Raw genomic sequence first — 27,999 nt, forward strand, 5'->3', positions numbered from 1 at the left:
GCCTTTGATCCTGCCAGACAGCATTTGTCTTAGTTGGGTTTTATAATCCAACAGAGACTCCTTAGCAGATGCTCGATTTATGGACTGTGAACAAAGACTGAGATAGACAGACAATTTCTGAAGACATCATACATGGAGATAAAGGCGATTTGACCATTCCTGCTGAGGTTTAGTAAAGCTCACAGTTAAACACAGTCACCAGTGGGAGATGTTTGTCAGCCACTGAGCCACTCTGCTGGAGCAGCTTAGGCTACTGCAGGAATAATCATTAGAGTGCAAATGATTACAAATCACTTTGTTCTACAGTTTGTTATTTTTTTTTTTTAGAAACAGAGTTATAGTGTACTTAAACATTGCAAAATTACTGTTTCTCAGGAAACTAATTTCTGGTGCATTTAACACTTAAAGAGTGTGTGTAATAAAGAAATCAAACAGTTTAACAAACTTAGGAAATATGAACCTTATCCAGTAAGTCTTTTGTCACAAAGGCTGTCACTTTGAATCTGAATGCTAAGCTTTAAAACACGCAATCATAGGCCGCAGAATGAAATCTGAGCTGATGTTCGAGCGCAGTAGCTTTTTGCAGACAGAAAGATCTTCTTTTCTCCTCGTGGATCTCTGCCTGCTTTGAGTTTCGAGTAGTGTTGATAAAATAATGATTTTCCTTTTGAATTTTTAAAAACGCCTCATTCTGAGTATTTTGAAATCATTTCAGGTTTCAATTTTACATTAACTGTACGCCCATACATTCACGCTTTCTACACGCACACACACATTATCCACACAGCCTGAGTACAGAGGAGGAAATGGTTTATCTCAGAGGCTTTAAAAAAATGCAAAACCTCGACAAGTTCATGAAATGTCCATAAGAAAGTATAAAAACATTTTTATATCCCAGTTTTTTTATTCCATGCTATCAGAAATTCTGGAATAGTGTCTCTACAGAACATGATCCATAATGTTCTTGCAGGGGAGGGTGCTGCTGCCGATGATTGTGATTGATTAAGCAAACACGCTGTCATTTCATAACAAAAGCACCCACAGCAAACACAAAGCCCAGTGTCTGGCACAAGCGCTGATAGCACACAAACAATTATCACATGCAGCGGAGCAATCTGAAAAATGACTGTGTGGGTTGCTGTATGCAGTTATGTGCCAACATAACAAGCATTAGGCTGATTAGAATTCCGACATCAAACTTCCTATGGAGTAAAGTTACCTCGGTTTTTTCCCCTTGCCTGTGTAGAAATGGACTGCAAAGGCTGCTTTGGCTTCTCAGTCTGTTGGACATAAAATCTTGGGCACAATTGCTGTTAGCAAAATCATGAACCTTTCTGTAAGAAGGAACTTTCAGTGGGAGTAAAGCTACTGACCAGAACTCCCATTCAAGATTCACCCATTGATCTGTCTCACCTTGGATTAGACGGTTTCATACAAAACAATAGTCACAAGTCAGCAATGCACATACTGTGTTTTAAAGGTCACTTAGAGATTTATTTAAGATCAGGTCCCTTTTATAAATGGTTCCATTTGGTTTCTGTTATATGCTAGTAGTTACTGTACGTAAAATAATATAATAGAAGTTTAAATTTTAAAGGATGCAGGTCAATTTGTTAGCTTTAATGTGGATAAAAAAACGAATTATCAGCCGAACAAAGAGGATAAACTGGAATTATTAGCATAAAGTGTGTTTGGCTAGCTAAAAGTATAAATGGTTACATTTGCCAGCTAAGCATCAAATAGTGGACCTGGCTAACAAGGTGAATGGATGAATTGTTACAACTTCTGGCTGCAAATGATGCAAAGGTGTGCCGCGAATGGTCCCTACAGACAAAGATTACCTGTTATATGTAGCAGTAACTAAAAGGCTGGATCCAGTTTATAATGAGCACATTTGAAAGTCACAGTTGTTGTTAGTAACAGCGTTCCTGAGCCCATGTGACGTGTTTGTTGAATCCCAAAGGTTGGGATGCAATGTTTTAAGTGATGCAATGAGGTACATTCATCACTTGTGTGAGTGTACTTGTTTGCGTTTACCTCTCCTTTGTAACATTACCTTCTTACCTACACATCCTGCAGCTTACCCCCCCCCCCCCCCCCCCCCCACCAGAAAGACAATTCAACGTTAAATATGGAAAAGCTGCCTCACATTGACCTGTTTTTGTTTTAACTGTTGGATTCATCTGCATTTCTTTTGATCTCACACTGGGTCTCAAGGAGCAGGCGTCATTAAGAAGGTTCACACAACATTTTTTCTTCCTCTCAACATGGCCAAAGCTCCAGTATGTGAACCCTTCTCTGGCAGTGCCCTTTACTCCCCTGCAAGCCCCTTAAAGTCCTCTGCTTTGCTACGCTCCCTTTGCTTCAGTGCTTCAGTTGGGTTGAAAGCCAAAACCATTCTTGTCTGTCCTTCACCGCTAATCTGACGTGTTCGTGTGTTGTGTTGCCCTTGGGGTGGGTTACCTCCACCTCCACCCCCTCCATCTCATCTCTTCTCCTCCCCACCTTGCTGTTTATCCATCTCTGGGCTCTTCGCGTCCCTGAACCTGCTCTAATTAGCATCCCACACAACACTGTTTATTTACTCAGGTACTGGCAGAAGGGGAGGGAGGCGCGAATGAAAGGGAGAGTTGGAAAAAGGAAGGATGAGGCAGAGAAAGCTGGGAAGTGAGGGAGGGAAAGAGAGGGCTAGGAAACAGGAAGAGAGGGAGAAATGATTCAGAGAATCAAAGAGCTCTGAGACTCTCTCATACCGGATGCATGGCGTAATGATGGTTAGAGAGACGTGATGCAGAAAGTCAAAAGTGAGAGACAGAAATCTTTCCCGCCTCTCCACGCCTCCTCTCTGCCATTTCCAGTGTTTCATCTGAGATGCAGAGTGCCTAAAATTAGCAAGCTGGCAGCTTCCTTCCTTCCTCCCTTCCAGGGCCCCATTAAAGTTCTCCCATTGCGTCGAGTGATCATTAAGGTGGGTCTGGGAGTGCAGGTGTTTTCTTAGCACCCCAGTCAAGGCTGCAGTGGCATCACTTTTCTTCATCGGGGCCAGCGTGAGCAAAAACTCTATGCAGTCTTCATTTGCGGGAGTGTTTGAGCTTTCTCCTTGTGAGTAATGAACATCGCTCAGTCTGTCAGCAAGGATGGAGGAGCATATTAATAAACAATGGACAAAGGAGCAGCAGAGAATAGATAGAAGTGGACAGGCCTTGTTGTTTGAACATCTATGTGTTTGACAATCAGGCGGTTGTACAAATCTTGCGCTCAGTGTCTTGTTCTTTGGTCATGTTACCCTACCCCTTAATGCTCTGTGTCGTGCACCGTTATCCAGCTGCCAGTGAATATCTGTGAGATGTCAGGGCTCAGATTGCTGCTTAAATGGACTGGATTGTACATAATCTCACAAGATGGGTAGTCTTTCCTTTTAAAAAGAATTAGATAAAAAAAGAAAGCTCAAAGTTCAAAGCCTTCATGCTTTAATAAGTCTTTGCAGTCTGCCAGGCACTGGGTATGATTGTGGTGTTGCGAGGTCACCAGGTGAAGGTTAAAGGATTTGACACCCACTTCGCTGGACGTCTGTTTTTGCTTGTGCCCGATTCACTGTAAACCTACTTGACTGTGCAGCTTAGCGATTTTGAAATTTCAAACACTGCGGCCTCAGTTGCACCAGTTCCAGCTGGCTCTTTGTTGCATGACTAAAGCCGCTTTCACGCTACATCCCTGAACTTTTATTGGACTTACCCAACAGAGGTGCATGTGGCAACACAAATGTTCCACTGGACACTAAACAGTCTTTAACCAGCAGTCTCCTTAGTACAAAGACTGCGAGAATAGTTCAGCTTCGTGCACTTACCTGAGGATGCATTCAGGGTTTTTTAACCACTTTTCAAATCTTTTTTTCTTGAATGTTGCAGGTCAAATTTCTGGTGTCACAGAACAACAGTTTATGTAATTTCTATTTCAAACTAGACGACTCAGAGTAAGCAAAAGAGAGATCTGATGCCACAGCAGCCACCTAGGCGACCTTCTAGTACAGGGTGGGCCATTTATATGGATACACCATAATAACATGGGAATGGTTGGTAATATTAAAGTCCTGTTTGTGGCACCTTAGTATATGTGAGGGGGCAAACTCCTCAAGATGGGTGGTGACCATGGTGGCCATTTAGAAGTCGGCCATCTTGGATACAACTTTTGTTTTTTTCAATAGGAAGAGGGCCATGTGACACATCAAACTTATTAGTAATGTCACAAGAAAAACAATGGTGTGCTTGGTTTCAACATAACTTTATTCTTTCATGAGTTATTTACAAGTTTCTGACCACTTATAAAATGTGTTCAGTGTGCTGCCCATTGTGTTGGATTGTCAATGCAACCCTCTTCTCCCACTCTTCACACACTGAGGAGAAATGCCAGCACAGGCATCCAGTATCCGTAGTTTCAGGTGCTGCACATCTCGTATCTTCACACCATAGACAATTGCCTTCAGATGACCCCAAAGATAAAAGTCTAAGGGGGTCAGATTGGGAGACCTTGGGGGCCATTCAACTGGCCCACGACGACCAAACCACTTTCCAGGAAACTGTTCATCTAGGAATGCTCGGACCTGGCACCCATAATGTGGTGGTGCACCATCTTGCTGGAAAAACTCAGGGAACGTGCCAGCTTCAGTGCATAAAGAGGGAAACACATCATCATGTAGCAATTTCAAATATCCAGTGGCCTTGAGGTTTCCATTGATGAAGAATGGACCCACTATCGTTGTACCCCATATACCACACCAAACCATTGCTTTTGTTGTTCCAACAGTCTTGGAGGGATCCATCCAATGTGGGTTAGCATCAGACCAATAGCGGTGGTTTTGTTTGTTAACTTCACCATTCACATAAAAGTTTGCCTCATCACTGAACAAAATCTTCTGCGTGAACTGAGAGTCCTGTTCCAATTTTTGTTTTGTCCATTCTGCAAATGATCTGGGTCATCCTCGTTGAGATGCTGCAGTAGCTGGAGTTTGTAAGGGTGCCATTTGTGAGTAGCTAATATCCGCCGAAGGGATGTTCAACTAATGCCACTCTCCAGTGACATGCGAGTGGCGCTGTGGGCTCTTGCTGAATGAAGCTAGGACAGCCACTGATGTTTCTTCATTAGTGGCAGTTTTCTTGCGTCCACATTTTGGCAAATCCAACACTGAACCAGTTTCACAAAACTTAGCAAGCAGTTTGCTAACTGTAGCATGGGAGATGGGTGGTCTCGTAGGGTGTCTTGCATTGAAATCTGCTGCAATGACCCGGTTACTGCGTTCACCAGATATCAACACAATTTCAATCTGCTCCTCACGTGTTAACCTCTTCGACATGTCAATGGCTGTGAACAAAGAGAAACTTGTAAATAACTCATGAAAGAATAAAGTTACATTGAAACCAAGCACACCATTGTTTTTCTTGTGACATTACCAATAAGTTTGATGTGTCACATGGCCCTCTTCCTATTGAAAAAACAAAAGTTGTATCCAAGATGGCCGACTTCTAAATGGCCACCATGGTCACCACCCATCTTGAGGAGTTTGCCCCCTCACATATACTAATGTGCCGCAAACAGGACTTTAATATTACCAACCATTCCCATGTTATTACGGTGTATCCATATAAATGGCCCACCCTGTATACTTGTTGGAGATTGGTGTCCACAGTGGGGCTTGCCAAATCCTGGTTTGCTTCCTTACTGGTGAAGGCAGCTTCTGCTGCTGTACATCTACGAGTATCAATACTTTTATGTGTTTAACCTACTGTACCTGTGCCTACTACCAGGTAAACAAAGCTAAGAGATCTTGTCAATGACGGTTCTTCTTTGTGGATTTCAGTGCAAATAGTGCAGTTATGTAGTTATGCAGTACTGTGAAGCACTATGGTCAACACTGTTGTTTTAATATGTGCTATATAAATAAATTTTGATTTGATTTTGATTTGATGTACAGTCTTGGATGGCAGTTTCTTAACTAAAATGGTCCCAAGTGGCTGTCCTGTAACACGTCTTGTCATCTCTGACAGCTCTCGTCCCTCTCTTCTTTCCTTTTCTCCTCCAGCTCCCCTCTGCTTTTCTACCACTGTTTAGTGCTGTTTGACCTGCTCAGAAGGGCCCAAATGTCACAGCAGAGGGAAAGGTCAGGTAAAGGTTTTAGTGCTGAGCAAAGTCTGGACGGCTAACACAGCGCTGGATGCCCGAGGGCGTCGAGGCGGGGGAGGAGGGCCACGTTAACACTTCCGACCTTGAATACACACACACCTACCTCTACACAGTTACGTGCACTTTGACACACTGCTGTCACCTCGCATCCGTGTCGACGTCACTCAGCTCAGAGCCGGGAGCCACATCAGCTGCGTGCAACGTGGCCGCGTCTGTTTATGTGTGCTCGTACGCTCATTTGGGTCATCTGCAAGCACGGATGATTGAGGACGCTATGGCTTCCCGGGGAATGACGCATGGCCTCGCTGTGGACATCGGGTCACAGGTCGCTGGCTGTCGGGGGTTTACAGGATCCTGCTTTTAAAGGGCAGGACCTCCATTTTTTTACTGACCACTTTGGAATCCTTTTGAATAGAAAATTATTTGGATTCATATAAAAAGGACGAGTGCGTACACTTCCTTATTTTGCAAGTGAATGAAAGCAAAACACCGAGAGTCTGAGTTCAGTGTGTTCTGTACGGTGAATGGCAGATCAGTGGTGGGATTTCTTTATTGATTAATCTACATCCACATGCAGGGCAGAGCAGCCGGATCCTAATTGGAATGGATTTCTCTCTTGCATTGATTTGCTCAGGTGACAGTGGATGACATATGTGTGTGTGCGTGCGCTGAATACCATATGGTGTTCTGATGTTCTGTCTTACAACAGCTTTCGCTGTTTGTTGTCCGGTGAAGAGGTGAAAAGGAGCAGCTGGATGTTGGCAGCGTGTGCGCCTCTTCTTTGGCTCTCTCATTCAGAAGCACTCTGAGATAAAGCAAGAACACTGACTTCATTACCCCATGACTGCTTTCATGCTTTCACCCACACACACATGCATATACGAGCTGGTGCGCAAAAATGAGTAGTTAGCATGCATGCAGGCAGAAGCAATGGAGCACAGATAACTTTACACAGGAGGGAATGATGTCATTTCCTCTTGGATGCATTTTTGGTTTTTTTTATGTTTTTGCATCTTAACAAAGGCAAGAAAGGTTTATCTTTTTAACTAACTCTCTCACATTTACTTATCCCACACATAATGTGTGTGTGCGTGCAAGAGAGAGGGGGCTACTGAGAGATGGCCGCTGGACATGGCTTCTCACAGCCGACTGGCCCCGACCCCCCATGATCTGCTCTCTTATCTAGTCCAGATCCTGGCCTTTCATCTGGGCTAAAACCTGGGGGAGCTTGGCCTCTGCTGTTTTTTAAGTCTTCTCTCTCTCTCTCTCTCTCTCTCTCTCTCTCTCTCTCTCTCTCTCTCTCTCTCTCTCTCTCTCTCTCTCACACTCACTCACTCACACACACACACACACACACACACACACACACACACACACACACACACGTGTGTCTCATTCCAGACCCCCTCCATCTCCAGACTCTATCTGTGAGTCCCAGATGAGCATTGCTCTCACCTACAAGAAGAGATAACAAACCTCACACTCCTCTGCTCTCCTTTCCCCAAAATACTTCAGATTTGATTTCTTCAAAACTCACTGTGAGGGGAAAAAAAAGAAATTACCTCCCCTTTCTCCCTTTCTTATTGTCTGCTTCGTTTTCATGTGAGAATTGGGTTTTTTTAATGTTTTTTTTTTTTTCTTTTTTCGAGATGTGGTTGTTGTTATGTTTGGGTCCTTGCCACCGCCTTCATAGATAGGAAGCAAAATGCTGCACTCTGCAGTTTAAACAGTAGTTGTTTGGCTAAAAGCGAGACAAAGCAGAATCACAGAACGCATCGGGGATGCTCCCCAAACACGGTGCTCTTCATGTTTTGACACTGAACAAAGTGGCGCTTTCAGCTCTCACTAAATTGCATTACTGCCTAACAATAGGTGGGTTGTTTTGGCTGGTCGGCCAGTCGGTCTTGGCTGGACCAGATCTTCATGTGACCAGCGTTCAGCTGTGAGAGCATGAGCTGACGTTTTTGTGTGTGTGAGTAAAGCGTCTGCAGTTCATACCATGTCATTCCATTCCAGGTGGATGCCTGGCCCGTCCCCACTCTGCCCTGCTGCTCACCCCTGACCTGTTTCCAGCATAAACACCAGATCCTCACCTCTCACCCCTCTGGCTTTACCTGATAATCTGTCTCTGTGGAGCAACCCCCCTCTTTCTCACACACACACTATCATTTTTCTTCTTTCTTCCTTAGTTTCTTACATTCTCTCCAGAAACCAGATTTCTGCATCACCCTAGCAGTGACCTCTGACCCCAGTCAGATCGGAGCAGTTGGCGTTTTGAATCCAGCAGCAGTTTGAGTAGCATCAGTGACCTGCTTGCACATTTGTCTCTTAGCCTTGTTGTGTTATGCCCCCTCGAGTCAAAGCTGCATAACAGTTAAGGTGAATGGGGTTCGCATTCGAAGACATTTTTCTTTACGGGAGCATGTCGGCCATCAGTGTGTGGATGAGTTATTTTGGAAAGTGTTCACAGGCCCTTCACGTTTTATGAATTAAATGCACTTCTTGCTTATTTTTCTGCACACAATAAATCACATTTACAAAGCAAAGACTTCTTTGTAATTACTGTGAATTTTATTTAATGAGCAATCTTTGTCACGGCACACTAATCTGAGCTTTACTGAGGTGAGTCTGGTTTACATTGATGCTAGCTTAGGTTACACGATTAGCAGGCGAACATGGCGCAAAGGTGAAATGGAGCGACCGATCCAAAGCCCTCTGCTGTGCATCTTCCACGACTTTCCTGTCCACTCTCCACTGTCTATAAAAATGAAAGGCCCAAAAAAATAACACATTAAAAAATATTATCTTTCCAATTTACATATGGCATCATCACCCAACCCCTCCTTTTTCTTTCCTTTTTTTTGGAGGACTGCACATAAGTGCACTTCTGTAGGCTGTGCTTTGTTGGAGTTTATCCATTCTCTATACGTAGACAAAGAGTGGGCACGTAGCAGGACCATCCTTGAATTAAGATCCAGCTTTCTGTTAGGATTTTTCTAATCATCCCTCAAAGATCCAAGGCAGATGGCCAAACAAAGTGATGTAACCAGATTGAAAAAGGCTTTCACTAGGGCTGCTCGATTATGGCCAAAATGATAATCACGATTATTTTCACTGAAATTGAGATCTCGATTATTTGACGATATTTATTTAACAATAACAATGTATTGAATAATGACTTTAAAGATTGTCAAAAAATAATATAAAATAGTGTGCAAATACTGATAACAGTGCAAATGTTTGCAATATAAAAAATAAATGAAAAATGTAAACATCTATGTTTAGTGAACTTTGCAGTGTTGCTCTGTGGTGCAGCTACGACACTGTAGCAAAGTTTACACACTGTGTCTACTTGATTCACGTCTGACTCCGCGAACCCATAATGTTTCCACACCACTGAAGTTTTTTTTTACCTCTCTTTTCAACCAACGGCAGTCACTCTCCTCTCCAAATAACTTCTACTTAGCTTTCCGAGCTTCCCTCGGGTCCTCTTAATTGTTGTGACGGGTGTTCGAAATGCAGAGAGGTGCGCTCGATTTGCCACACGGAGCAGTGCGAGAGTAAAGCACGAGGGAGGAGCTAATAATCGGCTTAGTCATTTTTAATGATCGTTGAAAGCCCAGATCGTAATCGTGATTAAAATTCGATTAATTGAGCAGCCCTAGCTTTCACCAATAAAATGGTCAAGAAACACCATCTCCATTTGTTGCAGAGCTCCACTAGTCTGGAGAAACTGTAAGCAGAGCAGCCATCTCAAAAACTCATAGCTGATCAGACCTAGAGTGGACAGACAAAATCTGGCAGGATCCAGATATTGCTCATCACTGGGCCTAATGGGATATTTGGTTAAGTACGCTGGTGCCAGCATCATCCTGTCATGTGTAAAATAACAACTAAAGGTATCTGAAAGCTTTGTCTATCATTTGTGTGTCTACTGAAAATGACATTGCATTCTGTTGTCTTCTTTGATCAGATGTTGAGCCTTGAAATGCCAAAGCATTTCAAAATTTCAAGCATTTCAGCATTTCAAAGAATTTTTAATAGTTCTGTTGTTTTCTGTTTCACAGGTCAAAACCTGTGAAACAGAAAACAACAGAACTATTAAAAATTCTAGTTACACTAGCTGGATTTTATTATAGCTTGTGCTTGATTGTAACTGGACATTGCAAAGGGCTGCAGGTCTAGCTTTTAAACAACCGTTGCTCTTGATTTCTGTTCATTTGGTGTCTTTTTGTGTTTGAACACCAAAATAACCTTCTGGGGAGAATAGAGAATGATGACAGGGCAAGTTGACCGCTGCTGTTACATCAACAAGAAATCAAACCCTTGCCCACTCCTTCCTCTTTCTCATTCTCATTTTTGTCTCTTCCCTCTCCAATGTGCCTGAAGTGGAAGAAGGGAGTTTTTAAAATGCAGGTTATGTAGATAGAGGCACATACTGAGACCTGAATCAAATTATGAGCACACGGAGGGAAATTAGCAAACTGTAGAAGGGTTACAAAAATAGCTGGAAGTTTAAAAGTAGCACTTTGACATATATCTGTATTGCCTTCTGTGCAACAGTAAAGGGGTCTGTGTTGTGTCATTGACCCATTCAGTGAAGTGAATTAGCAGATGTGGCCCGAAAGTGTTTTTTAAAGTGTTGTCTTTAGGGCCTCTTAAAATGAGAACAAGTCTTAATTGTGATAACAGTACATTCAGTTCAGTTTAATATGGTTTTATCATGGCCTCCAGATGCTTTATATTGTAAGTTAAAGACACTATAATAATACAGAGGAAACTTCAACAATTAGATCATCCCATACGAGCAAGCAATTGGTGACAGTGGGGAGGAAAAACTCCCCTTTTAACAGGAAGAAACCTCCAGCAGAACAAGGCTCAGGGAGGGACAGATGTGGAGAGGGAGTCTGGACAAAAGAAACAGTCAGAGATTAAATCCTGAAATGAGCTAAAATGAGTCCCACAAATGAATGGAAGTTAGCATGCTAAGTGACAATGGCAGCTCTGTAAAACATTCATATATACCTACCTAACGATCAGGTGGCTGATCGTTAGGTAGGTATTCAGTTTTCAGGCTTTGGATAGGTAATTTTTAGAGTGTAAATTTATACTGTTTTAAGCTTATGAACATAAACGGTGGTCATCAACTTTCAGCTCGACTCACTGGAGCCATCTTACACCAGGACAGTTTTCATAACCCTCCTGATCTCCCACCGCTGGCGCTGCTCTGTTTGCCTAGTGACTGTGCAGTTGTGCTTCAGCTGCCTACATAGGTTGAGCCTTCTCCTTTCTTTGTGTACAAAGTTGCCCAAGGATAAATTCCCTGAACAAAAATCATGAGGAAGTTTCCCCCTTTCTTTCTGTTCCTACTTCTTCCTCCTGCAGTGAATATGGTCTTATAAAACACAGCAACGCAATAACACCACAGATAGAAACTTAATTAATGTACACATTGCAGAATTAATCAACAGGTATTGCCTCAAGTCCATTCTCTCACTTTTTATACCTACATAAAGCACCCAGAGGAACGCACATCCCACAGTTTTATTCCACTCTGTGTTCTGCCAAAGTCACAGTCAAATTGGAATCAACTATCCACACAGAGGAGGAATATCTCCAGCTTTATGGAGTCGTAATGCGGTAGGGGTACTGTATAAATAATCTGTGCACAGAAACACTTCCAGCTGTTAAACAATATGCCCTTTGCCGTTTTTCTCTTCCTCTCCTCCTTTTGAGTGTGCAGGGCTTTGAGCGTGAAAGCAGGCAGGGGGTTTTGTATGGAGAAATGATTTTGTTTAAATATTTGCCTTTTGTAACACCTCCAGATTGTTGCACTTTATGCTGTTTGGTATTACAGAGTGGAGCTGGAACATTGCCTGTATCAAACGGTGCTATTAAGGTTCAGGTTATAATGTGAAATTGAAATCCCAGAGTCTGTTTACAGTTAGGCCTTTTGAAGCATTCCAGTGTAATCTGTCCCTGCTTTTGATATAAAGATAGAGTATTGATATAAATGAAGGGAATTCTGTCTTTGTTTTTAAAACCATACCTGTGGCTTTTGATTGATGGATGGAAACGCTATGGTAGATTGAGATAATAAAGACTTGCTTAAAACCTCACTCTGAGGTTATAGTTTCCCCCACTGTATCAACATAGTCAGAAAGGTGAAACACGGAGTGCAAAGCCTCATCCCCACTGGGCTACCATGAATTGTTATTTGTGAACAAGGGATGATAAAATAAACCCAGGTCTTTTTTTTTCAGGGACATCCTCGTTGCCTTTGGCCAGGTTGAGTAGGGAGCAGCTTTCACGCTCCATTGACTGATCCTTACAGGAAGTGAGGGGGGAGGTAAAAGGAGTCCCTTCACCACAGATCCTCAGCATGTACCTTGACTACATGCTGAGCCCATATCAAAGGGGGCACTCTGTCCTTAGCCTGGGGGACAGAGAGTCTGCTGTTTGGGTCTAGAGAGACATGGGTAATAGGACAGCTTGTCACACTTGTGCATATGCCTGCATTTTACACACTGCACGTTGCTGCTGTCTTGCTTGGGTTGCAAAGTAGCGACACCACAAAAAAAAAAGAAAGAAAAGGAGACCGTATGCAGAGGGGTTGCATTTATATTAAGGTCCGAACCATCAACCACAATGACATGAACTCTAACCAGTTCTCACTAACAGTGCAGTGAGAATACTTAAATTTTGGCTTCTGAAAATTGTTCTTGCATCAGGAGTAAAAAATGCATCCAAAATATATCTCCCGCCCATTCTGACCACATCTTGTTGCCGTCTGTAGACCAAACCAGTTTAAGCCTGCGCACGTGCTACGTGTTGCAGCGTTGACTTTCATTGTTCATGTGGAAAAATCTTGCCTCGTTCATAGACAAAATCTGCATCCACGGGGCAAGATTTACAATACTTGAAGTCACTGATGAACACCTCGACACAAAGCAAAGAAGTCTTTGCTTTGTAAATGTGATACTTGTAAGGCAAGGCAAGGCAAGGCAAGTTTATTTGTATAGCACAATTCAACAACAAGGTGATTCAAAGTGCTTTACAGAGACATTAGAAACAAGAACAAATAAAAAGCATGATTTAAAATTGAATAAAACAAGCAAATAAACTAACTAACTAATTAACAAACAAACAACAGTATATAAAATCAAAACAGATAAAATCAGAACAGTAGATAAAATCAGTAGTTAAATGTAAGTTTTGAAATTTAAGCTTAAAGTGTGGATTTGGTGCTTTATTCAAATGCAGCTGAGAACAGGTGAGTCTTCAACCTGGATTTAAATAAACTGAGTGTTTCAGCTGATCTGAGGCTTTCTGGGAGTTTGTTCCAGATATAAGGAGCATAAAAGCTGAATGCAGCTTCTCCGTGTCTGGTTCTGACTCTGGGAACTGATAAAAAGCTGGATCCAGATGACCTGAGGGATCTGGATGGTTCATACTGGGTCAGGAGGTCATTGATGTATTTTGGTCCTAAACCATTCAGAGCTTTATAGGCCAGCATCAGAACTTTAAAGTCTATCCTCTGACGGACAGGCAGCCAGTGTGTGGTAGGACTCGACTTAAGCGGTCAAAGAAGTGCAGGAGACTGATGCTGTCCAGTGTAGCAAGTGATTTATTTACCATTCTGTGGCCCAAGAATATTTACAAAGAAACAAATAAGAAACTCAACTCTATAATAAACTCAATTCAAATAAACATAACTGAACTTAAATCAACGGAAATTAAGGTCAAACTGCACACAGCTACACTGACCTGAACCCTTCTTCTGAAACACCTGAGTTCGTCTGCTTAAATAGTCCCCTTAATCAAACACTTTCTCCTCTGGACTATTCCATTCAGTAGGTAGGTGAGATGAACATGATTATATTCATCCTCTACTACTCCTCTTGACTGGCAACATAAACTCTGGTGTAATCAATACATATCACAACATTAAATCTATTTCTTTATAAACCCTTTAAAATCAACTTTATTAAATTATAAGAATTCTTCCCCTCCTGCCCTTGGTCTCTTCCTGTGACCTCAGATGAACCCAGAAGGTATAAAGCAGGAAGTAGAACTACATTTCCTCCTTTTGCTTCTGGAAGACAGGTAGGTAAAGGTAAGTTCAAACAATACAAATTAACAGTTGAAATAAATAACATGTTAACTTAACAAACTTGCATGAATTGATTTAAACCAAGATGTTATATTATATAATCTGTAAAAGTGCAGAACATAAACAAACCCGGGATAGTAGATGTTTGCCTATTGCAGATTACATGTGAAATATGGTTAAATCAAAACAAGAATGTTAAGTAAGAATGTAGACAAATGGTCTTCTCACCCACTTTGTCACACAGTGTAAGGACCTCAGAGCTGGACTGATGTGGTCCACTTTTTTGGTCTTAGTGAGGACTCGAGCAGCAGAGTTCTGAATGAGCTGTAGTTGTCTGACTGATTTTTTAGGTAGACCTGTAAAGATGCTGTTACAGTAATCAAGCCTACTAAAGATGAATGCATGGACTAGTTTTTCCAGGTCCTGTTGAGACCTCAGATCTTTTATCCTTGATATATTCTTGAGGTGATAGTAAGCTGACTTTGTTATTGTCTTAATGTGTTTTTCTAAGTTTAGGTCTGCATCCATCACTACACCCAAATTTCTCGCCTGGTTTGTGGTTTTTAGATGTATAGATTGAAGTTCTCTGGTGACCTGTAATCGTTTTTCTTTGGCGCCAAAGACTATTACCTCAGTTTTGTTTTTGTTTAGCTGGAGAAAATTGTGGCACAACCAGTCATTGATTTCCTCAATGCATTTACCAAGAGCCTGTACAGGGCCTCGGTCTCCTGGTGACATTGTGATATATATTTGTGTGTCATCTGCATAGCTGTGATAGTTTATTTTGTTGTTGTTTATAATCTGTGCCAGTGGGAGCATGTAGATGTTAAACAGAAGGGGTCCCAAGATGGAACCTTGGGGAACTCCACATGTGATACTTGTCTGCTCAGATGTGAAGTTACCTATTGATACAAAGTATTTCCTGTTTTCTACGTATGTTTTGAACCAGTTTAGTACAGTTCCTGAAAGACCTGTCCAGTTCTCCAGTCGTTTGAGTAATATGTTGTGGTCAACTGTATCAAATGCTGCACTGAGATCCAGTAAAACTAGGACTGACATTTTTCCACTGTCTGTATTCAGACATATGTCATTAAACACTTTGGTCAGAGCGGTTTCAGTGCTGTGGTTCTGTCTAAAACCTGACTGGAAGGCATCGTAGCAATTATTCTGTTTTAAGAAGTAACTGAGCTGTTGGGAAACTGCTTTTTCAATGATCTTACTTAAAAACGGGAGATTTGAGATCGGCCTGTAGTTGTTCATTTGTGTCTTGTCAAGATTGTCCTTTTTCAGTATAGGTTTGATTACAGCAGTTTTTAGTGATTCTGGAAACACACCTGATAATAAAGAAAAGTTGACGATCTGTAACAGGTCTGACTCTAAAGTCTTTGAGACCTTTTTGAAAAAACTTGTTGGCAGGACATCTAAACAGCAGGAGGAGGAGTTCAGTTGACCTAAGATGTCCTCCAGGTCTTTGCTGTTAATAGGTTGAAACTGTTTCATGGTGTTTAAACAGTTTTTTGGTGGACACAGTACATATCCTGGATCTGCTGTTGATGTACCAATTGCTTGTCTAATTTTTTGGATTTTTTCAGTGAAGAATTTGGCAAAGTCATTGCAGGCCATGGTCGAATGAAGTTCAGCTGCCACTGACACAGGAGGGTTTGTTAGCCTGTCAACTGTAGAAAATAAGACCCGAGCATTATGGCTGTTTTTAGTGATGATGTCAGAGAAGTAGGACCTCCTTGCATTCCTCAGTTGTAAATTATAATTGTGAAGTTTCTCTTTATAAATGTCATAATGAACCTGGAGGTTTGTTTTTCTCCATCTGCGCTCAGCTTTCCTACACTCTCTTTTTTCATTTTTCACCAGTGTGGAGTTTCTCCATGGAGACTTTTTCCTTCCAGAGATAACCTTCACCTTAATGGGAGCAATAGTGTCCATTACATTTAACATGTTAGCATTGAAGCTATTGACGAGCTCATTGACTGACCCTCTGGGCAGGTCAGGTGTTAATGGGAAGACCTGGTTAAAAATTGCACTACTGTGTTCAGTTATACACCGTTTTGTGATCACTGTTGTTGATATATTTGTGTGGGCTGAGATTTTACTTTCAAAGAAAACACAGTAATGATCAGACAGGCCCACATCAGACACAGTAACCTTTGAAATGCTCAGGCCTTTGGCGATCAGTAGGTCAAGAGTGTGTCCTCTATTATGTGTGGCCTCTGTTACATGCTGAGTCAGCCCAAAGTTGCCCAGAGTGTTACTCAGGTCTTTAGTCCCTTTGTCCTGAGGGTTGTCCACATGAATGTTAAAATCCCCAGCAATAATTACACAGTCAAAATCAACACAGATCACAGACAGCAGTTCACTGAGGTCATTAAAAAAGTCTGTGCAGTATTTGGGAGGCCTGTAAACATTAAGAAACACAACTTTGGATGGGGCCTTCAGCTGTAAAGCCACATATTCAAAAGACTGAAAACTTCCAGGAGATAGCTGCTTACAGCAACCCCTCCTCCTCTCCTGCTCGCCCTGACCTCACTGATAAAACTGTAGTTAGGAGGGGTCGTCTCGATGAGAACAGCTCCATTGTTACTTTGGTCCAACCAAGTTTCAGTTAAAAACATAAAATCAAGGCTGTGCTCAGTGATTAAATCATTAATTAAAAATGTTTTCCCAGCTAGAGATCTAATGTTTAATAAAGCCAACTTAAGTGTTTTAGAGGTATTACTTGTCCCCTCGTGTTTGGGAGCAGTCTGTGGCACACAAGGTATGTTTACTATGTTTAAAGATCTTTTAGAGTGCAGCTCTGTGTTTTGACCAGGCCACATGTCTCCTGTCACCTAAAAGTACAGAAATTTTAAAACCTTCTAGTAAACAGGGTCCCAGCTTCTCCTGGGAAAAGTCATCACTGCCATAATCCTCACAGCCCGGACCCTTCACATATCAGACTGCGGAGACAGGGCATGAAGAGGAACTAAGGGGGGCGAGGCTGGGCAATGTGACTTCGATTGCTCTGTTGAGGGTGGGGCTCGATGGCGAACCTTTGGCCGCTCTGGTGGGGGGTTTATGGGGGACAAAAATGGATTGGGACGGGGGGTAGATCTGAGCCCAGCATTGACCCGCTCCATCATCTCCTCAGTGAATTTCAGGTGTGGGGAGGAGGGAGAAAGGGAGGGGGAGGAGGGTGATGGCCTGTCAGGGGTTTGGGGGACTGGGGAAGGTCGTGGTCCCTTGTCCTGGTCGTTGGTGTTGTTGAGAGAGTTGGAGGCAAATAGGGACCCCTCTTCTTGCCTTAGATGTCTCTCCTTTCTGAGGCTCTTCCTCAGATGCCATGGATGTCTCTCCTTTCTGAGGCTCTTCCCGGGTGGGGGCAAATGGAGCTCCTCCTCAAGGTTTCTGCTGGGCTTTGTCTGTTCTTGGAGTACTGTTTGTTCCTCTTTATGAGATAACTCCTCGTTTATCTCAGCCTTGGCACCAAGGACTGTTAGTTGAAGTTCTAGTCACCAGCAATGCACATTTTGGCAGCATGCTGGTAAGTATTTAATGTAAAAGTATATCTGCATTTGTAAATACGATCAGGACGTCTTGGCCTTGATGTTCGTTATTGGCTGTTCCTGTCAGAGCATCAGCATGCAGGCTAGCTGATGGGTTGCCTGTTCGGGGTTTAAGGGGGATTTAAGACTGGAAAAGCTGAAGGCCCTCAGCGCATGAACTTATATACATGTTTTTTATGCTTGTGTTTCAGTTGGTAGTGACTGCAGACCATCAGATGAAGAGCCTTCAGTTTCGGAGCATTGCCCCCAAGGCCCCGGCTGTGGTGCCCTCTCCTTCCCCTGCGGTCCAGTCCTGTCAGCCCTCATCTGCTCTGCCTGAGGCTACCACTGCCTCAAGCCCCAAGTCCATCATTGTGCCCACCCAAAACTATGCACTCATGCAAATAGCAGGTCAAGATGGCACATTCTCCCTGGTGGCGCTCCCACCTTCTGTTTCTTCTCAGTCGCCGCAGCATCAGAAGAACCTTAAACTACCCATTCCCAGATACCAGCCAATGAGGAGCAAGGGGACCACAGATAAGGTCAAATCTCCTCCACTACCTGCCAGGGTGAAAACAGCCTCCAGAGTTTCTGACTCAGCACAGACCAAATCAGTGGGTTGTGGAGCATCAACAGCTATTAAGAAGAATCTACAAGAGACCAAGCACACAAAGGAAACCCTTGTGCCCAAAGAAGAGCCTTCAGAGCAGCTAATTCTAATAGACCCAGCCTCCTCTGACATCTCTGTTACTGCTCTTCTACCAGATAATGCTGTCCTCTACCCGGGTTCTCAGTTGGAGCGAGTACCAGATGGCTCAGAACGACCTACCACCACTGGTCTCATTCAGAACCTGCAGTACCCCCCTGCTTCCATCAAAAGCTCCCAAAGCAAATCACCGGAGGACAATAAGACTACAGTGAGAGTGTGCCAATCTAAGCTGGCTGCAGCCCAGACCCAGGGCAGTATCACTGTCCTTTCTCCAGCTATCTTCAGTAAAGCAGTCCAGATTATCCCATCCCCACCTAAGGGGAAATTACCCATTTTGCCCTACTCTAAAATGAAGAGCACCCTCATCCCAGCTGCCAAGCTCAATAATTTATCTCCAGAAAAGAAAAGTTTACCTAGCCTGAAAGGACTCACCAGCCCTTTAGATTCTACATCCAAGTCCCACGAGACAGCTGAAACCTTGAGTCACAACCGGGTGCCTAACTCCAGTCTAGAGCCTCAGGCCCAGCCCACATTATTGCCTGTTGTAGGAACACTCCAGAAGCCACCTGGCAAGAAGAGAGGAAGGAAGAGAAAAACAATGGAAGACATCTTAGCTTTTGAAGCCCGCAAGAAAAGGTCTTTATCCTTCTTCCGTAGAAGGGTCCCGGAGAAACAGCCGGCAGTTGTTCCAGGATCCAAACAAAAGGAAGTTGATATTTCAAAAAAATACCGCAGCATTCGACCCAAGCCCATGTTGGTGATGGAGACAGTTCCCCAGTTGGTTAGTCTGCCTGCTATTACGCCAGATGGCCAAGAACAGGAGCTCATACTTGGTCATCAGCTCCCCACCTCTACCACAACAAAAGCATTGGACTGTCCACCTCAGCCAACCCCGGTAACCCTCCACCTCAGAGGAGGCTCCCATCCTAGAGTGTTCATAGGAAGCAGACCGCCCCACCGCTGCCCCACCTGCAGCCGCTGCTTCAAATTCAAGCATCACCTTCAGAGCCACATGAACAGTCACGCCAACAATCGGCCGCACATCTGCCCCGTCTGCCGCAAGACGTACGCTCACTCAAGCAGCCTGAGCACCCACAAGAAGCTTCATCACTCTGAGGTACGGCCACGTCGTTCTCTATCCTGCGAGTTCTGCGAAAAGGCCTTTGGATATGTTGGGGTATACTTCAGTCATCTGAGAGAGGTCCATAAGGTGGTGCTAACCGTGGAGCCGTCAGTCAGTCATCACGAGGAAGACGTGCTTGTAGAGGGGTAAGATTATTAGCGATTGAGATAACTAATGAATATATGCTGCAACCTCATTTTTGATCTTTAACTTCTGGCAAGGGGAATTAAACAGCCAAAGATACTGACTGACTGCACCTTATTCCTTTTATTTCTCTGCAGGGGCAGCTTGCCGGAACCATCAGATGAACAGGATTGTGAAGATCCTGTGGAGCTGCAGATCAAATGTGGCCGCTGTCAGGCAATCACTCCCACCTTTGCAGACATGAAGATGCATTTGCGATATGTGCACGGGGAGGAGGTCCACATTCAACTCTGTGAGGGCCAACCCCCACGGGGAGGCCGTGAGGCTGAGAACGAACTGGTAAAGCACGCTGCCCACTACTGGCGACAGTTAAATGAGAAGCGCAATCTGGTCAAGTGTGGAAGCTGCGACGAAGAATTCTTTTCTTTCTCCAAGCTTAAGAAGCACATCATGTCCCACCACCGAGGAAGGGAAGGAGATGACAGCGGGGTCCTCCCATCACCAGAAAGCAGCGGAGGCCTCGGCATTCTTGCCACAGGTGCAGTTTTTAACTGTGTGCTTTGCAGTGAGGTGCTAGACACTAAAGAGCTGGTCATGGAGCACTGGAGGTGTCACCACCACTGTGAGCGTCCGAGCCTGCTGTGGGATGCCCTGAGCTCATACTCTGGCCAGGAAGAGGGCGAGGCCGACCGGGATCTGGAAACTCCCGCTCCAAGCCCGCGTTAGCCGACTGGCCCTTTGGGTTGGCGTGGGCTCCTACTCATACACACTCAGTTCTAACAATCAGCAGCACAGGGATAGAGATGTTCTCTTATAGCACTAGTTTCATCTTTCACCACTGGAGAAATCTGACCTTGTGCAAAAGATGAAAAACAGTAAAGATAAAATCAAGCCTGTGGTGAAAAGTGATCTTTGTGTTAAGATTTGCAAGAGATGCTCTCGCTAGGTCAGAGAATCCAGTTTTATACACAATATCATTTTTCATGTTATTTTGATTGCACTGTTCTGTTTTTGGACTTTGTTTTGTTTGGAAGTATGTATTTAATATCTCGTTGGAAATGCAAATGATTATTTTCTATCTATTGTTTATTTAAAAGTTATTAGAGGTCATCTATGACCCAACTGAAATAGTCCAGGGGTCATTTCACCCTTTAATATATCTAGCCATGCAGATAAGATCAGATTTTCTTATCTTTTTCTTTTTTTTAAACGTGCCGAACCAAAACGAAAAGTGACACCACACACGATCAAATGTTTAAAAGCGAAACATGTTTTTGTAGCCAGATAATCCTTTCCATGTAACACCAGGCACATTTTTCACAGGACAAAGGTTTAGCAGTCAACTGCTGTAGCTCCAAGTTTGTTGTTCATAAGTCACAATAGCTCCTGCAGCTTCCTACTCGTTATTTCCCATTCATTTTGCTATTTTTATAAGCAAAACATTATTGGGGATATGTAAAATGTGAGCACAAACTAATTCTAGTCACCTCCATTTATCAGATAGAGTCAGAAATCTTAAAGATGACTCAAGCTACCAGGTCTGCATGGCTAGATACTACAACAGAGCATTGAGGAGATCATTTTATTCGGGGACGGCTGAATTAAAAGTAGTTCATTGGGTACCATCTCAGTGGCTGACAATTTAACCACTGGCCTTTGCGTCATAACAGTTTAAAAGTGTTCTGTAACTGTACAATCCTCAGTGTAGTATTGCTCGTGTAACAGAGTCCGATTAAGGGCAGTATTGGGGTTCATTATCCACCTGGACCCATGAAGGAACACTTTTCTTAACCAGCACCCAAGTGACATCCTTGTGGCCTTCTGAGAAAAAAAAAACGGAAAAAAAATGTTGGTGTTCATGCGTAACGTGACTTATCATTGGTATGGTCCTCAGTAAGCCGAGTTCTATCTTCTTGACTTGTCGATTAATGCCTATATGTGTATTCTGTGATATGCCAAGGGTCTTTTCACACTTGTGATTGTAGAAGTGAGGTTTGCATTGAAGCTTTTTCAACCACTGACAGAATACCATCGGTTTAGTAAATACGCAAAGGAAAACCATTGAATCGCCTACCTGTTGTTGCCAGCTCATGTACGCACCTGTGGAATTGTGTGCACCTAGACTCTGAATAGAGTTAATATAAACTGTTGTCAAGTCCAGAAAATATGCTATTTTATACTATTAAAGATTATTAAAGAGGTCTCTGAGAATATTTATGCTTGTTATTGGTCCTTAAAGAACCAGCACTGAGACATTTGTTGTTTGCTTCTTTTTTGGGGGTGGGGGTGCTTAAATGTCTTGCTCTTGGTTGGGGAGCACAGTAGCTCTGTTAACGTCTGTCTGTATGTATCTTTCATATGAAGAAGAAAAGAAAAAAAATCACAGGGTCAAGTGAATGTACCTGAATCTTTTAAAAGACCTACCAAAAGTATATATATGCTACATAGACTTATTCTATAGATAGAATATATAGATATAATGAGAATAAATATATATATATTTACATAGAGTAACTAGTGAATCAGCTGCTTTGTTCTGTCAGTGAAGGAGGGGAAACAAGATGCATATATCATTGCCAGCACTGGCAACAAAAAGCCATGTAGAGCTGTCCTTATGTGTCTGACACAAACAGGGGACTGAATGAAGGCCAAAGCACTGAGAGAGTACTCTGATGTGTCTGGGTGTTCATCGGTGACTTGTTCTTCGCTTTCAAGCCCTCAACGCAAACCAGGAAGTGGCAGGCTTAAGGGTCAGTCTCTTCTCTCCTCAGATACGTGCGTGTATGACTGTCAGCAAAAGTCAGAAAGTGAAAAATCTCACATTAGGCGATGTAATGTGTTTGGCTCACATGATATGTTGGCTGTCAGAAACAAAAAAAATAACAAAAGACTGAAAGTGTTCGTGCTTGTGGCTGTTTATGTACCTGAAGAACCTGATGTTTATGAGAATAAAGATATGCTTTGTTCAGGACACTGTGTGTGTGTGTGTGTGGACGTTTTTTTTCTTCTTTTTTTCACTAAACAGTTAGTAACTCAGGAAAAGTTAAAGTTCAGAATGCTAAACTTGTAAGAAGCATAGACTGTATTTGAAAACAATGGACAGAGCCGCCATGATGCCACCCACTGTGTATTTGAAGGTTTAACATTAGCTCTTTATAATAATGGGGCTGGGGCTTGCTGGGCCTAGTTTAAGATGGGACATGGTCACTGCTCCCGTCTGGACGCTTCTGCCCCTCCCTGGGATTCAGGTTCTTGTTGGTTCTGAGGTGCGTGGCTGGATGTTCTAGCGTGGTCATTGGCCCGCTCCCCTCGTGGCTTGGGTTGGCCACTAGGGGAATGTCGGGTTCCTGGTGCAGTAGTTGGCGATACATTGTACATTTCTATTTGTTTCCATCAACCATTTCTGGCTTGTTTCTCTTGCCTGTCTTGCCTTAGACATCTTCATACTATTCCACTTACAATGTAATAGCAAAATGAACACAAAAAGAAACGAATAAATAAACAGATAAAAGATTCACATGAACAAGAGGAGCCTGTAGAGATTCTGTGCGGCTGTTCTTGCAAAAGCAAAATGTGTTCGGCACCAAAATGCATTCAGATCACAGTTCTGATTGCAAAAGCTTCCACACAGGACAGGATTTATTAAAAAGAAGTTTGCATTACTTCATTTATGTAATGACGCTGAGTGGTTGGGTGTGGCTGATACATAACTTGCATTATTTATATCAATAAAGAATAACAATCACTAATAATCATTAGTTATTATTAATCTCTCACTCTCTTCCATGCAAGGTTATTATCGTTAACGAAAACTAATGAAATAACGAAAACTAGAAGTGAAAAAACATTTTCGTTAACGGAAATAAAAATAAAAACGAGACTTTACGAAAAAAGGAAAATAACTAAAACTGTAATGAGTGTTCACAAAACTAACTAAAATTAACTGAATTTATAGCAAAAATGTGTTTAGTTTTCGTTGATGTGTACGTATCATCCAATAGTCAAGGGTGAAAATGAAGTTTAGTTTCCAGGTTTTTTTTCTTGCTGTGTCTCATTATGCCAGCAGGTGGCAGCACGTTAGCACACTCAACCCTCATCCCCAGAAACAGAAGCTAACCCCAGGCAAGGCAGCGTGATGCATCCCGAGACAACAGGACTGGGATATCTACACAACTGTGTGAGTCAATTGCCTTCAAAAAGTTTATCAATTCACTTGAACCAAAGTTACGAACACCCGGTGCTGCAAGAGTTAATAGTCTCATTGGGGCCAAGATATACATTTTATAGTTGCCTGGTATCAATGGTTGTTCATCTGGCCTAATTTATTTATTTATTTATTTAAAGAACCCATAGGTGGGAATGTGAGTTGTCTGTCTCTGCGTGTTAGCCCTGCGACAGACAGGCGACCTGTGCAGGGTGCAGGGTATGGTAGCTGGAATAGCAACATACCCAAGGATAAGCAGAAGAGAATGACTGATATGATGAAACTGGGATTTTGTTACACTTAATTATTGCAAACACAACTAAAACTATAACTGAAACTAATCAAAACCAAACTGAAGCTAAGGATTTTCAAAAAAATATAAACTAAACTAAACTAGCAAACAATTGGTAAAAACTAATTAAAACTGATATAAAATTGAAAATCTGAAGTCAAAACCAAATAAAAATAAAAACTAATGAAAATTGAAAAACTATTAAAACCCTGCTTCCACACCATGGCCGCTACAAACTCAAACAAACAACACAAAACAACGACAGCCTCTGTCAGGTTTTGTATTGGTGCCTCAACTTGTCTCTTGTCCCGTCTCCCTCCAATCACCCTCAAACGGTCATAGCTGACAGTTCATCCCTGAGTCTGGTTCTGCTGGAGGTTCTTCCTGTTAAAAGGGAGTTTTTCCTTCCCACTGTCGCCAAGTGCTTGCTCATAAGCTGTCATCTGATCATTGGGGTTTTCTCTGTATTATTGCAGGGTCTTTACCTTACAATGTATAAATAAACCTGAATTGAATTGAAAAGCTCTAAACCCTGACATGATTACCGGGGTTATCATTGAAAACAACCCAAAATCTCAGCTTTAGAAAGGTCATGATTGATTTTGCTTGAAACCACTTGTTTGGAAAAGACATTGTTCATTTTGCTAAGCTCCTACCTCTGGCACCTCACCAGCAGCCGGCTGCACGTGAAAAACATCGGCACTGGTGACAAGATAGTCATGCATGACACGGGCTCAGTGCTCAGAACTGCCATCGATATGCTAACGTGCTGTTTTGCATGCATGTTTACTATTGTCACAATCTTACATGTGTTGACATGCTAATATTTGCTAATTAGCACTAATCCCAAACTAAAACTGACACTGATGGGAATGTCAAAAGTTTTGCAAAGATGATCACATAAATAATGAAACTGATTTTAATTGCCTGAAACCGTTCTACAGGAATGCACTGGAGCAAAAACAGCAGGATACTCACCAGAAGAGATTTAGACAATGACATTAATTGATATTTCTCTTTGGAGACGTGCACGTATGTATGGATATAAAGGTCAAGTAAAGTGGGTTACCCAAAAAGCGTTTGTGAGCCTGCATATGCCTTACCTCAGTGCTCCTCCCCTCCCAGCAGACTCTCCATCTGTCTGTTTTAGAGTCTTGATGTACTCTACAGATACATGTGTGCAAACGCTTCTAGCTTTTGGACTTCCAGTCATGAGTATCGATCTCCATCTTTTACCCCTTTGCCTGCTTTGTTAGACGACAAATTCACACACAACACAGAGATGCTGACGTTATAGTAGTTTGCATGCTGCCAGGCTCAAACTGTCTCTGATGTGTCCTGGGACCTAGCCATTGCCACACCGGTGTGGAATGCAGGTCCTGGGCTCTAATTGATTCGGCCGCTACGAACTCAAACAAACAACACAAAACAACGACAGCCTCTGTCAGGTTTTGTATTGGTGCCTCAACTTCTCCAAACTGCTTTACAAGCACTTGACTTCAGGTGGATTTCAGCTTGGGTGGAAACACAGATAGAGCTGCGACATTGCTACATTATCGTCACCATCGCACCACATCGCAGGCGCAGATAAAAAGGAAAGCGCTGTACGCTGATGCATATTTCCCTTTAATCAAACGCACACCACAGCCATCACGGCGCACTCCCACCTCACTGTGGCTCTCAGGGGGACAGGGGAGATCAAAGCCACCCCCTCCCCCACGACCCCCCGCCTCCCACAACACACACACACACACACACACACACACCTACCCCAACCTTGCTTGTATATGATCAGTGGGAAAGGAGGAGAGCTAGGGGCTGCCTCTTTCTTTCTTTCTTTCTTTCTTTCTTTCTTTCTTTCCTTCTTCGAGCCTTTGAGCAAAACCTCCGTTAACAATCCTGGAAGTGTTGAGGTTGAGCAGCTTCTAAACAGCGCTTTTTCAATCCTATTCATATTGGACACATTGATCCACTTATGTACTTAGTTGGTGTGTGTACCTGTTTCTCTTCCATCTGACCCTGATGTGCATGCCTGGCTGGGTCGAAACAAGAGCACAAAACAACAGGCAGGAAGACTTGGAATAACAACTGGCGTCACCGGGAGAAAGCCGAGGGAGATTTATAGGACAGTAAAAATGTGACCCACGCTGACCACAGATGTTCTCGTGAACAGCTAAGGTGGGGTGTAATGACAGGGCAACATGCAATCTTTCTGGCCGGCTCCACTCCCACTTTCTCAGTTTTCAGTGTCGACGCACGCTCTGCTGCCACTCTGTCTCAATAAGCCAACACCCGTGAAGCTTCTGTCAGCACGTGTGCCGTGTTGGTGATCCATGTGCACGTTCATCAAAGTGATTCTATGGTTTCATCAAAGATTTATAAACTCTCCTGGATGTCAGGACTTAGGCGAACAAATTGGTAATCCCACATCTATGAACTCTCCCTCCATCTCTCTCCTCTCGATGTGGAGATGTGACCCAACCCTTCCCTTCCTTCCCTGCTGCCTCTTGGTCTCAGGTTTCAAAGCACCTCATCTCTCTTCACTCCTCCCAGATTAGTCATCTAATGAGCAGCAGTGCTGATCAGGTGAATAATTGATGACGGGCGGCTGGAGAAAGGGATCGATCCGAGCTGGGCTGTGGCTCTAAATGGAGCAGGGAAGGAGACACCTCAGGAGGATAAGCAGGCGCAGGTACACCACTGCAACACTCTGTGCTCAGTTGATTAGGATGTAGATTCAGTATTCTTGCCTGATTCACAAATAGGAAAAGGCTAAAGAGCCACTTCTGGACAACAAAGTTTGTAGGAAGACCAACTTGATAAATCTTGATAAAACCTCTGAATGTGAATTTGTGATAATACTGAGGTAAAGCCTTTAATTACAATAATACCTCCACTGAAGTTTATAATTTCATTGTTGCAGCAGTGTAACAAGGCAGCCCTTAGTGGCTGGAATCACAGTGAATCAACGCAAGTGTAGTGGAACAAAAAGTATTTATTTGCCATACAGCTCTCCTTACAAAGAATTCACTCGTCGAGCTTCTTCACAGCACAATCAACCCTCTCTAATGACAACCGGTCACAGACTAAACCATTATTCCACTCACAGTATACAATATATCAATTTGAATAAATAAATACATAAATACATTGCACATTTTTATATTAATAAATCTTTCACACTTTAATTTTACACCAAACCCAATATTATAAAAAGATTCACCACACTCTCAGCCCATGGTCTCTCCCGGAACCTTCATATGGTGTCTGAACCCCCCAGGGAAACGTTTGCCCAGACACCTTGAAGAGGACACAGGCAAGAAAAGTGAGTAATCATATCTTACAAACACTTATTTGCACCACTTTTAATCCTAGATTTCCCACACACATTTGCGTTAGTTTTCCTTACTGGTAAACCTTAATCACAATCTCAATCACCATTCTTTTCTCCTCACAGACAACCAACACATTGCTTGATGAGGAGCAGCTGTGCAGGATCTGAAACAGGGCTACCAACTGATTTTAAAATTCCCAATAAATATTCAATAAATAATTAAACTTCTTGTGTGCAAATGTTTTACTGTGCAAATCCATGCTTAAAGTGTGATGCTGAATAAAATGCTTGATAAGGTGCTTTTGATAAAGTGAAAGGTGTGCTCTAAAGTGCTATACAGATAACAGAATATAAATAAATGTAGTAA

The 27,999-nt window shown here is 42.8% G+C and overlaps 1 protein-coding gene and 1 long non-coding RNA gene across 5 annotated transcripts in view; both read left to right on the forward strand.

Moving 5' to 3' along the window:
• Nucleotides 1–22,773, forward strand: part of znf438 (zinc finger protein 438) — a 54,712-nt gene extending 31,939 nt beyond the window's left edge. For 3 of the 4 annotated variants that reach the window (XM_026179112.2, XM_080305891.1, XM_080305892.1), the window contains 2 exons: nt 18,039–19,804; nt 19,940–22,773. In XM_026179112.2, the coding sequence (XP_026034897.2) occupies nt 18,063–19,804; nt 19,940–20,528 (2,331 nt within the window). In that variant the 5' untranslated portion in view covers nt 18,039–18,062 and the 3' untranslated portion in view covers nt 20,529–22,773. Of the gene's footprint in view, nt 1–13,762; nt 14,294–18,038; nt 19,805–19,939 lie in introns of those variants that run through there. The other variant, XM_026179113.2, reaches the window with a different exon arrangement.
• A 2,498-nt stretch (nt 22,774–25,271) lies between these two features.
• LOC145430902 (uncharacterized) lies at nt 25,272–27,856 on the forward strand. Its single transcript, XR_013911234.1, has 2 exons — nt 25,272–26,990; nt 27,579–27,856. It is a non-coding gene; the product is annotated as an uncharacterized LOC145430902 (long non-coding RNA).
• The last annotated feature ends 143 nt before the right edge of the window (nt 27,857–27,999 follow it).

Source organism: Astatotilapia calliptera, chromosome 9, assembly GCF_964374335.1.
Source record: "Astatotilapia calliptera chromosome 9, fAstCal68.1, whole genome shotgun sequence".
In the NCBI taxonomy this organism is placed as follows: domain Eukaryota; kingdom Metazoa; phylum Chordata; class Actinopteri; order Cichliformes; family Cichlidae; genus Astatotilapia; species Astatotilapia calliptera.